At 47.5% G+C, this 15316-nt stretch overlaps 3 protein-coding genes across 5 annotated transcripts in view; 2 read left to right on the top strand and 1 right to left on the bottom strand.

The window, feature by feature from the left end:
• DNAI1 (dynein axonemal intermediate chain 1) overlaps positions 1-15316 on the bottom strand; it is a 92787-nt gene that overhangs the window by 8963 nt on the left and 68508 nt on the right. The gene's annotated exons all lie outside the window — the stretch shown is intronic.
• LOC147367467 (uncharacterized) lies at positions 6159-15314 on the top strand. Its single transcript, XM_086414629.1, has 5 exons — positions 6159-6224; positions 6330-6352; positions 12816-12930; positions 13236-13608; positions 14541-15314. Exons 1-5 carry the CDS (start codon positions 6159-6161, stop codon positions 14627-14629), a joined length of 666 nt encoding a protein of 221 aa, XP_086270755.1. The 3' UTR covers positions 14630-15314.
• Positions 14544-15314, top strand: ENHO (energy homeostasis associated). Its single transcript, XM_086416698.1, has one exon. The coding sequence runs from the start codon at positions 14671-14673 to the stop codon at positions 14899-14901; it is 231 nt and encodes a 76-aa protein (XP_086272824.1). The 5' UTR covers positions 14544-14670; the 3' UTR covers positions 14902-15314.

The following is a 15316-nucleotide window of genomic DNA, read 5'->3' as shown; positions in this document are numbered from 1 at the left end:
CTGGCTTATATATTTATGTAAATATATATAAATTATGTATTTGTATATAAAACAGTTACTTGTGCTTCATTGACTACATGGAAACTTTCGACTCTGTGAGAGGGAAACTGTTAGTCATTCAGTCGTGTCCGACTCCATAGACTGAAGCCCGCCAGGCTCCTCTGTCCATGGAATTCTCCAGGCAAGAATATTGGAAGTGGGTTGCCATTCCTTTCTCCAAGGGATCTTCCCGATCCAGGGATCGAACGTGGGTCTCCCGCATTGCAGGCAGATTCTTTACCATCTGAGCCACCAGGGAAGACTGTGTGGATCAAAACAAACTGTGGAAAATTCTTAAAGCAATTGGAATACCAGACTACCCTACCTTTACTCTGAGAAACCTGTATGTGAGTCAAGAAGCAACAGTTAGAACTGGACTTGGAACAATGGAAAAGGAGTTCAACAAAGCTGTATGCTGTCACCCTGCTTGCTTAACTTCTATGCAAAGTACATCATGTGAAATGCCAGGCTGGATGAATCATAAGCTGGAATCAAGATTGCTGAGAGAAATACCAACAACCTCAGATATGCAAATGATACCACCCTAACGGCAGAACATTGTGTGTGTGTGTGTGTGTGTGTGTGTGTGTTAGTCGCTCAGTCGTATCCTACTCTTTGTGACCCCATGGACTGTAGCCCACCAGGCTCCTTTGTCCATGGGATTCTCCAGGCAAGAATACTGGAGTGGGTTGCCATTTACCTTCTCGAAAAAGGTGAAAGAGAAGAGCCAACATTCAAAAAACTAAGATCATGGCATCCATTCCCATCATTTCATGGGAAATAGAAGGAGAAAAAGTAGAGGAAGTAACAGATTTTCTTTTCTTGAGCTCCAAAATCACTGTGGACGATGACTGCAACTGTGAAATTAAAAAACACTTGCTCCTTGGAAGGAAAGCTATGACAAACCTGGACAGCATATTAAAAAGCAGAGACATAACTTTGCCAACAAAGGTCCATATAGCCAAAGCTATGGTTTTTCCAATACTCACATATGGATGTGAGCGTTGGACCATAAAGAAGGCTGAGTGCTAAAGAATTGATGCTTTTGAATAGTGGTGCTGGAGAAGACTCTCGAGAGTCCCTTGGACAGCAAGGATATTAAACCAGTCAATCCTAAAGGAAATCAACCCTGAATATTCACTGAAGGACTGGAAAAGACCCTGATGCTGGGAAAGACTAAAGGCAAAAGGAGAAGGGGACGACAGATGACAAGTTGGTTAGATAGCAAGTCCAACTCAATGGACATGAGTTTGAGAAAACTCTGGGTGGTAGTGAAGGACACAGGAGTCTGGCTTACTGCGTTGCACAGGGTCTCAAAGAGTCAGACACAACTTAGGACTCAACAACAACAATATAATTTATATAAAATACATTTCATTTATATAATTATTTGGTTTATAAAATAGAGAAACATTACCAATTTTGCCAGCCTGAGCACACTCAATCTCTGGACTCAGTGTTACCAGAAAAGCAAGCACATACCAGTTGTAGGAGAGACTGTGGAGAGGCAGAGAATGCCACCCTGGGGGGGAAGATGGGCACATGAGGCCCCTCCTGTGGGGAGGAGCGGACTGGGTGCAGAGTTGGAGCGGCAGAGAAGGTGGACGTGGGCAGGCTGGGCTCTGAAAGCCAGGCTGAGGTTCAGGAGCTTCTGCTGAGAGTCAGGGGGCCCTGGGAGCTGGGGAGGTTGTGTTGGGAAAGACTGCGCTGGGGCCCTGCAGAGGAGGCAAGGAGGAAGTGAATTCAGAACCCATGGTGGTGAGACTAGAAGCAGGACTGCGTGAGGTGCTTTGAGAGAACAGTGTGTGAGCACTAGGGTCGGGACAATGAGAACTGTGTCTTTTTTTTCGCCTTAAAAAAAATTTTTTTTTAAAAACTGAAGTACAGTAGCTGTACAATATTATATAAGTTCCAGGTGTACAATAGAGTGACTCACAATTTGTAAAGGTTATGCTGCATTTATAATTTTTATAAAATATTGGCTATAGTCCCTGTGTTGCACAGTACATCCTTGTAGCTTATTTTATACACGGTAGTTTGTACTCTTACCCCCCTACCCGTGTGTTGCCCCTCCACGCTTTCCTGTCCCCACTGGTAAAAACCAGTTTGGAGAACTGTGCTTTTAGAGCACAGAACCACCACGTCTTGAGCATAGGGTGGAGGAGGAAGGGAGAAGAAAGAGACCTGAGCAAGCCCTGTTGACTGGAAGACTGGAGGGCTGTTTATTGAACTAGTGAGCGTAGGAGGAGGATAGGCTGTGGGGAAGTTGATAATAATTGTGGCTCAGACATTCAGTCACTTGCCTGTGGTTACATAGCATGTAAGAGGCAGCCGGGCTCAGATGCAGACACGTCAAGTATAAGTACGGAAGCATCCAGTCGGTAGTTACTAGAATGTGCTCAGGGGTCAGGTAACCCGGGCTCCTGTTGACCTCTGACAAGGTGATTAATCTCTCTAAGGCTCGGTTTCCTTAAGTGGAAAATGGGGAGACAACACTTATCTCATTAGGGTTGTAAGGATTTAATGAGATGATGTATATAAAGAAGTTAGTACAGTGCCTACTATGTTGTAAACACTCCATAAATCTTAGCTTCTAATAACCACAGCAGCAGCAGCAACAAATACTAGTCTGGGACTTGGGAGTGAAGGTCTGGGTTGGTGTTAAAGCACTGTTGGCACAACAGTGGGTGCTGAACTCATGATGCCAGGGAGGAGCTCACTGGAGAGGAGAAGAGGAAAGGAGGGTGGGTGCAGAGAGGATAACCTACCACAGAGGCTGCGGAGGGGCCAGAGAAGCAAGACAGCCATGCTGCATGGCGGAGTTGAGGGTAAGGCAGCAAATTCATTTTTTAGAAAAGTTAATTAACTTACTTATTTTGGGCTGTGCTGGGCCTTTGTCACTGCATGCGGGCTTTCTCTAGTTGCAGCGAGCAGAGGCAACTCTAGTTGTGATGCTCAGGCGTCTCATTGCAGTGGCTTCTCTTGTTGCAGAGCACTGGCTCTAGGGCATGTGGGCTTCAGTAAGTAGTCGTAGCTCCCAGGCTCAAGAGCACAGGCTCAGTAGCTGTGACGTGCAGGCTTAGTTTCCCTGTGGCATGTGGGATCCCAGGCCAGGGATTAAACTCGTGTTCCCTGCATTGGCAGGCAGATTCTTAACCACTGGGCCACCAGGGAAGTCCCTCAAATTTGGGTTTTAATCTAGGCTGTCACTGCTGCTATGGGGCTTTAGAAGAGCCCCCCAATTGCCTTGATCCCCCATTCCTTCATCTGCTCCATTGACCTGGTCTGTGTGCAGGTGAGGGAAATCTGTGATACCTGTACAGCTCTGGGTGCTTCATAAACAATAGCTGTTGTTAGGAGAAGGAATAAATGTTCCCAGAGACAGTGGCTTCGTGGAAGACAAAGAATGGTAGTGTCAAGAAAGAATAAGAAAATAACAACAAAAAAAAGAATGGTAGTGTCTTAAGAAGGGATCAACAGCCTCACCACTGCCAAGAAGTCAACAAAGATAAAGGCAGAAGTGTATTCATTAGATGTGACAAGGAGATGAAAATGACCTTGGTGAGCCAGTTTGAGGGATGCTGAGCACAGAAGGTGGGGGCAGTGGCTGAGGAGTGATGGGAGGTAGGAAGTGGAGCTAAGCAAGCAGGTGACTGCTCGGCAGGGAGGAGGGAAGATGATCAAATGGGGAGTGGGTCGCGGCAGGCATGGTTCTGAGATGGGGAACCAGAGCACATGGCACGTTTGCCCATCCCAGAGTGTGACTGCTTTGTATCAACCCTGCCTCCACCTGAGGTGCTGGCTCCAGGCCTGGGACTCTCTGTTGTCTACACAAAGCCTCTCTGTCTGGGCACAGACCATGTTACGATCCCAGGGTGCTCTGGGCCCCAACCTGGGTCACCCAGCGTCAAGGCCAGGCACCTCCTCTCTCCACCCTACTTTCTGGTGTGGCCAAGGAAAAGTCAAAGTGGTTCACACCTTCTGCCAGGGCCTTGGCTTCCGTTCCTCTCCCTTCATGCCTGGATCTGTGCAGCCTGGGGCAGACAGAGAGTAATAATAAAAATAGTTATCAATTATATCCTTTCTCCTGGTTCCTTCTCACCAGTATTTAAACAATCCTGTGTTAGAAACATATAAGATGTTTTTATTTTATTTCTACTTATTTAAAGAACCATCTTGCCTGAGTTAGAATTCAGGGTTATTTTTTAAAATTTATTTTTATTATTTGTTTATTTGGCTGTGCTGGTCTCAGTTGCGGCATGTGGGATCTAGTTCCCTGACCAGGGATTCGGGCTTTCCAGATGGTGCTAGTGATAAAGAACCCACCTGCCGATGCAGATAGAAAGACATAAGAGTCTTGGGTTCGATCCTGGGATTGGGAAGATCCTCTGGAGGAGGGCACGGCAAACCCCTCCAGTATTCTTACCTGGAGAATCCCATGGACAGAGGAACCTGGTAGGCTGCAGTCCATAGGGTCACACAGAGTTGGACACGATTGAAGCAACTGAGCACAGTATGCACAACCAGTGATTGAACCCAGATCTCTTGCATTAGGAGTATGGAGTCTTAACCACTGCACCACCAGGGGAATCCAAAAACATTTCAGAAAAAAAATTCCTCTAATTCCACATCCTTCTGTATCTATTCTCCTTCCACCCAATTTTTCCAGTCAGTAATCTATATTGCATGCGCTTCTTATTCCTGAAGTAAGAAAAAGCAAGAGAGTTCCAGAAAAAGCAAGAGTTCCAGAAGTAAGAAAAAGCAAGAGAGTTCCAGAAAAATATCTACTTCTGCCTTATTGACTATGCCAAAGCCTTTGACTGTGTGGATCACAACAAACTCTTGAACATTCTTAAAGAGATGGGAATACCAGACCACCTGACCTGCCTCTTAAGAAATCTGTATGCAGGTCAGGAAGCAACAGTTAGAACTGGACATGGAACAACAGACTGGTTCCAAATAGGGAAAGGAGTATGTCAAGGCTGTATATTGTCACCCTGCTTATTTAAATTATATGCAGAGTACATCATGAGAAACGCTGGGCTGGAAGAAGCACAAGCTGGAATCAAGATTGCCGGGAGAAATATCAATAACCTCAGATATGCAGATGATACCACTCTTATGGCAGAAAGTGAAGAGGAACTAAAAAGCCTCTTGATGAAAGTGAAAGAGGAGAGTGAAAAAGTTGGCTTAAAGCTCAACGTTCAGAAAACTAAGATAATGGCATCTGGTCCCATCACTTAATAGGAAATAGATGGGGAAACAATGGAAACAGTGACAGACTTTATTTTAGGGGGCTCCAAAATCATTGCAGATGGTGACTGCAGCCATGAAATTAAAAGACACTTGCTCCTTGGAAGAAAAGTTATGACCAACCTAGACAGCATATTAAAAAGCAGAAACATTACTTTCCCAACAAAGGTCTGTCTAGGCAAAGCTATGGTTTTTCCAGTAGTCACGTATGGATGTGAGAGTTGGACTATAAAGAAAGCTGAGTGCCAAAGAATTGATGCTTTTGAACTGTGGTGTTGGAGAATACTCTTGAGAGTCCCTTGGACTGCAAGGAGATTCAACCAGTCCATCATAAAGGAAATCAGTCCTGAATATTCATTGGAAGGACTGGTGTTGAAGCTGAAACTCCAGTACTTTGGCCACCTGATGCGAAGAACTGGCTCATTTGAAAAGACCCTGATGCTGGGAAAGATTGAGGCAGGAAGAGAAGGGGACGATAGAGGATGAGATGGTTGGATGGCATCACCGACTCAATGGACATGAGTTTGAGTAAACTCCAGGAGTTGGCGAGGGACAGGGATGCCTGGCGTGCTGCAGTCCATGGGGTCACAAAGAGTTGGGCATGATTGAGCAACTGAACTGAACTGAACTTACTCCTGAAACCACAATACCCCATCTCCACTGCCCACTGCAAATATAGAGTGAGCTGCTTTTTGCCAAGATAATAAACTCCTTGTTCTGACGTCCAATGGTCCCTTCCTATGAACTACCTGGCCCTCTCTTTGGCATTATGGATTGCTGATCTCTCCCTCCTTCTTGAATCTCTGTCCTTTCTTGGCTTCCTTAAAACTATGTTCCTTCCTGTAAATATAGTAGAACATAAAACTATGTTCTACCTCTTTGAGAGCTTCTTCCTTATTTACTTTGAACATGTATCCATGAACATCAGTATGGTATCCTCCTTCATGCTTCTTTTCCCTTCTGGTGGAACAGCCTTTTACTCATATGGTTTCATGGGAGTCACATCCTATGACCCCACCTCCCTTCCCTCTCCACAGGTCATTGGTGTTGTGGTCCAAGCGTAGGTTGGAAAACAATTTCCAGACATGAAGCAGAATGAATGGAGAATAAAGTTTATTAGAGCAGAAGATGCTGTTAGAACAGTGGGTTCATCTCCTGACAGACCAGGGAGAGCCAACACCTTTCATGGGCTAGTAGCCAATTTTTATAGCCTCAAGACAAAGAAAATTCCTGCTGGAAGGGTGGCATTAGGTGATTGGTTAGGGTGCTATGACAAATCTAGACAATGTATTTAAAAGCAGAGACATCACTTCGCTGACAAAGGTCCATATAGTTGAAGTTATGGTTTTTCCAGTAGTTATATATGGATGTGAGAGTTGGACCATAAAGAAGGCTGAGCGCTGAAGAATTGATGCTTTCAAATTGAGGTGCTGGAGAAGACTCTTGAGATGCCCTTGGACTGCAAGGAGATCAAACCAGTCAACCCTAAAGGAAATCAACCTTAAATATTCATTGAAAGGACTGATACTGAAGCTGAAGCTCCAATAACTTGGCCACCTGATGTGAAGAGCCGGCTCATTGGAAAAGATCCTGATGTGGAAAAAGACTGAAAGCAAAAGGAGAAGAGGGCAGCAGAGGCTGAGATGGTTAGATAGCATCACGGACTCAAAGACATGAATTTGAGCAAACTCCAGGAGATAGCAGAGGACAGAGGAGCCCGGAGTGCGCAGTCTATGAGGCTGCAGATTTGGACATGACTTAGTGACTGAACAACAATAACAATAGGGTGTTATAGGGTGCGTAATAGGGTGGCTATTTTTATCAAATACGGAGTCAGGGGGCTGGCTGGTTTAGATTGGGGGGCTCGTGGCAATGGTTGCTATGGGGTTCAGTCAGTTTCAGGGATGACCTTGGTGCAGGGCTCCACATCTGTGACCTTGGTGCAGGGCTCCATAATTGGGGCAAGGAATGGCACCTGACCAAAGCCAGGCTGATGAGAGCAAATCCTTAGGAATTTTGGAGTTTGAACTGAGAAGCATAAACCTGAACTGGAACTGAAAGAGATGAATCAACATTTTGTTAGGTACCTGGATTTAAACTATCAATTTGAGCATTATCAGAAGCTGGGTTTGTTATTATTATTATTATTATTGTGGTGACTGAGGAAGTGTAAGATGCTTGTCTGGAAAGAAGAAAGGAGAGGGAGAAGGCAGGGTCGGGACAACAAGCAGGGCTTGTTCAGTTCCTCAGGCTCTTGCAAAGTACTTCCATCTTGATTGCTGGGACCTGGGCCTCTCAGGTCCAGGGAATCAATATCAGAGAACAGCCGATAACTTAGCTTCTGCAGTTCAGCAAGGTGCATAAATGATCTAGCTCCTAGAAGTCTGAGGTCAAGACTGAAACATTCCCATATCTGAGTTAAATAAGTTAAAACTTGCTCTGTAGTCCTCTAATTGCTTTCAGACCACCATTTTGGATATCTCTACCCTGCCAGGTGTGGCTCCCCTGGTGACTTAGCAGTAAAAAAAAAAAAAAAAAAAATCCACCTATCAATGCAGGAGTCCCGGGTTCAATCCCTGGGTCGGGAAGATCCCCTGGAGAAAGAAATGGCAACCCACTCTAGTGTTCTTGCCTGGGAAACCCCATGGACAGATGAGCCTGAAAGGCTACAGTTTATGGGGTTGCAGAGTCAGACACGATTTAGCGACTAAACACCACCACCACCACCACCCCGCTGCCAGGCAAACGTGATGATGTCTCTCACCATAAAGTGACTTGAATAGGATGCAGGAAAGGCAAGGACATCATTCAAGGACAGGTTGAAGAAAGGTTTCCAGCCTTGTCACTCCAGCCTGTGATGCCCCAGGAAGCCAGAAACCACAGTCAGAGGGACTGAAAGTGCTCCCAGACAGAGTGCTAAAAAGGAGAAACTGCTCCAAGAGCTGGCACAAACCTTGCATCTTCTTGGCAAACCTGAAGATTCAGAAAGCGTGGTTCTACAAAATTCTAGCATTGATTATGGAAGTGGAAGTCTTGTGGTATTCATGGATGTTTTCAACTTTTAAATAGTGTTTCTATCTGGGCAAAGTTCTCATTTAAAAACCTAGCCTCCTCAATACAGAAGTCAGAACTAAAATTCCAGGCACCCCTTGCATTTTGTCTACAGGCATGCTACTTCCCCCACGTGAATCTTTGATTGGAAATGAGCAATCTGAGTGAGGTAAATATCACTAAAGTTCAGCAGTATTTCTGGTTCTCCTCTCCTTCTAAGCACCAGGAGGACAGTGCTTGTGGTCATGAGATGTGTTCTGATCAATGCAGTGTGAGCAGAAGCCAGTATACGCTTTCCAACCTCACTCTCTTCTGCCACAGCCAACTCTGAAGGTTATGTCAAGAAGGTAGCGTCAGGACTTCCCTGGTGGTCCAGCGGAGAACTTGATTCCACATGCTGCAACGAAGAGGTCACATGCCACTACTGAAAGACCCTGTGTGCCTCAACTAAGATCCAGTGCAACCAAATAAATACTTAAAAAAAATTATTTTAAAAAGAAGAAGGTTTCATCGTAAGCTGGTGGAGCTTCCGATAGCTTAGATCCCTCAGTGACCACAGTGAGAAGACTCTTCCTCTCCCTTTCACCCATACTGGAACCGTAGCTGAACAAGAAATACATCTTTGCTATTTTAAGCCAGTAAGATCTGGAGGTTGTTATCTAACGAATTCTGTGTTATCTAACAAATTCTGACCGATATAGAAAGGAGGCAGGTTGGACATAGGACTTGAATTTCCTATAGCACAAGTGTCTAGCTTTTAGGAGTGGTGATGGCAACAGCAGTGGCTTCCTCGTGGTTACAATACTGAGTTCTTGATGCACATTGAGTACGGCAGAAACCATCACAATATTGTAATTATCCTCTAATTAAAAATAAAAAAAACAATACTGAGTTCTTACCACCAAAGTGCCATAGGGCTTAGTGTTTGGAGCAGTGATGACTGCCACTTCCTCATCAGGTTGCACGGTGTGGTTTGGGTGTTGCTCCTAGAAACAGCCTCAGGCCCGTTCCCCTAACCCTCCTAACAACGCTGAGCTACACGATATCTTTGAACAAATCCCTTTTATGCTTCAACTATTCAGAAGTGGATTCCATTATTTGTGATCAAGAACTCTGACTGATAAAATTGCTATATTTAGTAAATCTCATGTTCTATCAATTATAAGAGGCAAGTTATTTGAATTACTAAATGAATAATATGAATCACTAAAAAAATAGAGGTTTGAAATAAAAAAATAGAGGCTGTTACATGCCATTAATGGTAAGATATATTCTGATTTTAGAGTTGTTTAAATTAGAAGAAAAATGGGCCTCAAGATCAATGAAATATGATATTAGCCAACGGAATTCTCCCTACCCCCACCCCAGATGTAATTGACAGATGGCTGATTTTCAAAGAATAGTTGTAAAAGAATAGTATCATCTGGGAGGAAAAATAAAACCATACCCAATCCTTATAAATGCAGAGATGTGTGATTGCTCAATTCCAGAAAAATCCCTAAGACACCACCAGAAAGTGGAGTGCTAATCAGTTCAGTGTCCCATAGAGAAACCCTCCCACAATGGTGCTCTCAGAGCACTGGGTAAGGAATCTCATTTTTGTGGGCAAAACCTGGGGCAACCAGATTGGCTGATGGAAGAACTCTGTATTCAAAGAAGTGAGTCAACCAATAGCTGCCAAGAGATTTTCTAGTCCCATCATTTTCATTGTTACTCATGGCCAAAATACATTCTATTATGGCCACTATATAATGGCCACTATATAATTAGTGGCTACCGTACAATGTTTTCTTTCTACTCCATTTTACTCTCTATATCTTCCATCTCTAAATATCAGGAGGCTTTTTTGTGGGCAGGTGGGGAGGAGTGGTTTAAAGGATACGAAGAATATTGGTCCTGTGATTTACCCTCCAGAAGCAGCAGCTGGATGTGTCATTGAGCTGTCCTCCATTGAAAAGGAAGTTAATTTATTGGCATATATACAATGGGATAGTTGGATTATATAGGTGAGGGCATTTTTGGAATCATACATATAGGGAAACAATGAACTATAGTGAACAAATGCCATTCTGCTTTTTCAGAATCTCTCTTCTTCTGTTCTACTCATCCCAAAGTCCATGCAGTTATGATGGTAGGGCCATGTTAAGCAATCTGATTCTCATCCATTCCTTGGACCCAGTTAATTGGTCCAAGCCTCTAACTAAGCTGAGTCAATCAAAGTGCTTCCTGAGAAACATGCAAACTGCAGCCAAGAAAATGAAGCCAGTGTCTTTTTGGACGCCTAGACAGTACGATTTTAAGCTTTGGGGTTGTCTGAAGTTTTGTTTTTCAGCACATGGACCAGAAGCACCTTGGAAGCCAGTCTTGGGGTGGGGATGACAATGTTGAGGCAAGGCAGAGGATGGAAATGAAGGAGACAGGCAGAAAATAAGAGAGATGAAAAGTGGAGAGATGCTAATGGCTTTTGTACCTATTAGTTTCGGTTGTTCTTGAGGCATCCTTGTCTTTAGGTTTCAGGTATCTGATGATAAATGTATCTTTTTGTTTAAACCAGTTCCTATTTTTCCTGGATGAGTTCTTTCACTCTCCTGGTTTGACTACTGCCCCTCTGCTAAAACTCACAAAATGTTATCTTCAACCTGGACCTCTCTCCTGCACCTCAGACCTGTTTATCCAACCATCTAGTGAACATCTCAACTTGGATGTCCAATTAGTACCTGAAATTCAACATACCCGAAACAGAACTCATCACCTCCCCACCTCAAACCCCTGCTGAAACTTACTCCTTTTCCTGTGTTCTCTATCTTAGCAAATAGCATCACGGTACTACTATCACCGGGCTTCCTTGGTGGCTCAGTGGTAAAGAATACGTCTGTAATGCAGGAAACCCGGGTTCCATCCCAGGGTGGGGAAGATCCCCTGGAGGAGAGCATGGCAACCCACTCTAGTACTCTTGCCTGGAGAATCCCATGGACTGAGGAGCCTGGGGGACTTCAGTCCATAGGTCGCAAAGAGTCAGACACAACTGAAGCATCTGAACACGCACACATGCATCCCTATCACCAGCCAGGTGGTTATCCCAGACTTTTCCTCCCTCTTACTCCCCATATCCTATAGGTCTAGGGCTCCAAGTCCTGACAACTGTAACTTAGAGAGTTATATTCTCAATGCTTTCTTGATCTCCCCATTCCTATTTCCCTACGTCATTTCAATCCCTCACCTACACTCTCAAATGCCTTCAATCCCTCCTTCTACCCAGCCGCCCAAATCATCCTTCTAATTTCTGAATATGATCACATTTACCCCTCTGTTCAAAATTTCTTCAGTGGCTCCCCACTGTCTTCTGGATAAAATCTAAACTCCTGCAGCTGGGTCACAAATTCACTCATATTACACTCAGATGTGCAATATTATTAGTCTTCTCTCTTTCCTAGAACTGATTTGATCTTGTTCACAGTGCCCCCACCCTGCTGGGTAACAGGAGCAGGGGAAACTAAAATTAATCCTCTCTGGTAAATTCAGTTGGGTCTGAAATTTTATTTTAGACATGTCTAAGTAACTCAATAGGTTTGGATGACTCAGACTTTCAGGTTGTTTTACCCTTCCTTGTCTCATTTTCAAGATAGCACTTGGATTTATAGAGATGTCATTGAAGGAAGGGGGTCCCTTACCCATGTGGTCCCTGGGGTTGTGTCATTTGGCATTTATTGAGATGCAGCATTTGCTGAGATGTGTCTGGTATAAATACCATCCTCAGAGGTAGCTATTACAGATGAGGAAGCTGAGGCTAAACTATTTTACACATGAGGAAGCCAAGGCTAAAAGAGGTTGAGTAACTTGCCCAAGATCACAAAGTTAGTTAAGTGGCAGAACCAGAAATCAACACCACCCTGATTCTGGCTGGGTTTGCATCTAGAAGTCCAGAGATAAGTTAACATTGGATTTGGGAGCACTCAGAAGTCTTCACAGTATAGCTTCAGAGCTGTGCTTACCCATGGGAGAATATGTCTAGTGGAATGAGAAAAGGGTCCATTCAGAACACTGAGGAATCACTGGCATATGAAGTCGGGTGGGAAGCCCTACTTGATGGCTCCTGCCCAAACAGACTTTTCTCTTAGGAGAGCTTCTAAATGGAGGAGTCAGGAGCTTCTAGGATGGACAGTCGTGCCTGATTATATTCCAGCCGGGGCTAAGCCATCCCTCAAAATACCCCATTCCCCTCTGTCCTAGGCTCCCCCATAGAAGGTCAGAGTACGAAGCCCTGACCGATACTGGGTAGGAACTCAACATGTGTCAAAACAACTTATGTTGTCAGAGCTGCTCACACGTCCTGAGGCCAGGGAATGTGGAACCAACCACAGACCCTCTGAAGTGGGGATGCAGGGTTCACATTCAGGTGAGAGTGGACGTGCGGTGGTATAGGGGACTTCAACACCAGGAGGTTCGGTCTCCTCCCGGATGTGGTATCCCAGTGCCTTCCTGCTGATGAAGGGGACAGAGACCTCTCCCAGATATGAAGAGGTGGTCCCCTCAAGTGGATACAGAGGCTTTGGCCTTTTTCAGCTTTTGGGTGTGCAGATCTTCCTGGTGAGGTAGGTGTAAGAAATCCCCGCAGGTAGGCGGGTCCCGCTCCTGTACCCTTCCCCGGGGGAAGTATCCAGACTGAATAGCCCCTTCAGCCCTCTTCCCACCCCCGCCCCCGCCCGCACAAGGGGTGAGCCTGTCTTCTCCCCAGGGCACAACCAATGGCAAGGGAGCCTGGCACGGGCAGCCAATTAAATAGCGGCAGCGGCGAGGGATGGCTCCTCCTCCGGCAAGCCACCGGCCGCAGCCTCCCAGGAGGCGGGGCTCCTTCGCTGTTTTTGCGTCCGGCGGAGCCTGGCCGAGCCTAGCCGAGAGACCCGTCGAGCCCAGCCGAACGTAGCCGAACGCAGCCGAGCCTAGCCGAACCCCGCGCCCAGACTGCCGCCGCCGCCCGAGCGCCGCCGTGCGAGCAGGCGAGCGGCCGCGGCCGCGGAGGAGGCGCCGCCCCAGGGGGAGGAGGTGGCCGCTCGCCGCAGACCGCCCGCGGCAGAGGCCGCCCCGGTCGCGCCGCGGCGGGAGCGGCCGGCGGAGGCTGCGCTGCCGAGGGGGAGGGCCGGGGGAGGGGAAGTCACCCGTGCCCACCTCCCGCTGCCCCCCGCCCGCAGACTCCCGAGCATCATTCGGCGCCCAGCATCCCGCTACCCCGGATTCTCCCGCGGGCGCGCACCGGGCTTAACTCAGGTAAGAGGGGCCCACCCACCACGGGCATGGGGGTTGAGAACCAGAGACGGAGATAAAGAAGCTTAAGACAGAAACACAGCCGGGGAGAAAGAGAGTCAGACAAAAAGACAGACACGCGAGAGACGCACAGAACTACAGAGACCTTATACAGAGAGGGGAGTGAGACACGTCCACGGGGACAGATGGACACACAGCGGGGAAGAAAGAGAGACGAGAGACACAAGAGACCTAGGCATACAGAGACTGATCCAGAGATACTCAAAAAAATAGACTAGGAGAGAAAGGAGACACAAGAGAGACACTCAGGACTCAGAGATGGGGACACATAAGAGAGACAGATATAAAGAGAGCTACAGATGGGTACACACCGGAGGTGGGTATACAGAGGCTGAGGTGCACATCCAGGCAAGAACCAAGGGACAGAGTAAGAGCCAGACACAGAGACACACGCACCTGACCTGGTGAAACAGTCTCTCTGAGAGGCGCACCTAGGTACACAGTTTTGGATACACAGACCCACACACGCCTGCCAGGCCTCCACAAAGTTCCCTCTGTGTGAGCTGGCACCTCTGGAGGTCTCTTGGGCTGGTTGGCTGAAGTCCTGAGAGCAGGGAAGTGTCCAGGCCACACCAAAGCTGGTCACAGTGCCCATCCTTCAAGGCCTTGGGCTTCCTCAATCCCACCCACTCTTACAGTTCTTCTGAGGGCTGGATGTTCAGTGGGCAGGGCCAGGCCATGCCCACTCCGGCTTCCCCACTGGTGCCACACCCCCATCCAGGTGCCCAGAGCCAGGTCCTGGCTCTGTGGGGTGTTTAGACCTGTTGGGAGGCCGGAGGTATGGGAGGGGGCTCTCTTCTCCACCCTCTCCTCCTCAGCCTCACCCTCCCCTTTCCTCCTCACCATGCTTTGCCTCTGCTCTGTACCCCCGACAGGCTCAGACATCTCCACTGCCCAGGGATCGCTGAGTGTGTGGAAGGCCGGCTATCCCAGCGCCCCGCTTCGGCATGGGTCCTGCCATTGAGGCAGCTTCTCAGCCTGTGCTCATCTGAGGGTGCACCCGTCATGGGGGCAGCCCTCTCCCAGGGGGCCCTCATCGCCATCATCTGCAACGGCCTCGTCGGCTTCTTGCTGCTGCTGCTGTGGGTCATTCTCTGCTGGGCCTGCCACTCGCGCTCTGCCAACATCGACTCCCTCTCCGAATCCAGTCCCAACTCCAGCCCTGGCCCCTGTCCTGAGAAGGCACCCCCGCCCCAGAAGCCCAGCCATGAAGGCAGCTACCTGCTGCAGCCCTGAAGGCCCCTGGCCTAGCCCGGAGTCTGGGACTTAAGTCCACCCCACCTGGCACCTGGAATCGGGATCCCAGGGTCCAGCAGGCCTGGGGTCCAGAACTCAGAGTCCAGCCTGTGTGGAACTGGACCTAGCCGCCCAGTGTCTGGTCGGCCTGGCTCCAAGAGGGGCCCTGCCCCTAGGTAGACAGTCTTGGGGCAGGAGTTCATGAGTTGGTGCTAGGGCCAGGGCCATCTGGACTCTGCTCCATCCCAGCGGACGGGGGTGGGGTCCACCCTCCCCCTAGGCCAAGCGCCTCTCGGCCCTCAAGGTTGGGGAAGCAAACTAGAATCCATGGCAATAATGGGAGGGTGTCCAGGCTGGGCCCCTCCTCTGGTCCTCCTACTGTTTGCTGGATAATAAATGGATCTAAGACTCTACC

Source organism: Bos grunniens, chromosome 8, assembly GCF_055505025.1.
Source record: "Bos grunniens cultivar Pamir isolate PY7600 chromosome 8, Bosgru_T2T1.0, whole genome shotgun sequence".
Taxonomy (NCBI): Eukaryota; Metazoa; Chordata; class Mammalia; order Artiodactyla; family Bovidae; genus Bos; species Bos grunniens.
The sequence above is the reverse complement of the archived record's forward strand: the minus strand, read 5'-3'. Positions and strand labels throughout refer to the sequence as shown.

What these genes read in the sequence shown, in the direction of transcription:
- LOC147367467 (XM_086414629.1), top strand. Translation starts at nt 6,159, where the DNA reads ATGTTCTACCTCTTTGAGAGCTTCTTCCTTATTTACTTTGAACATGTA. An exon ending in ATTGGTGTTGTGGTCCAAGC is followed by an intron (nt 6,353 to 12,815) that starts GTAGGTTGGAAA and finishes GTGGTATCCCAG; the next exon opens with TGCCTTCCTGCTGATGAAGG. An exon ending in TGGGTGTGCAGATCTTCCTG is followed by an intron (nt 12,931 to 13,235) that starts GTGAGGTAGGTG and finishes GGCCGAGCCTAG; the next exon opens with CCGAGAGACCCGTCGAGCCC.
- ENHO (XM_086416698.1), top strand. Translation starts at nt 14,671, where the DNA reads ATGGGGGCAGCCCTCTCCCAGGGGGCCCTCATCGCCATCATCTGCAAC.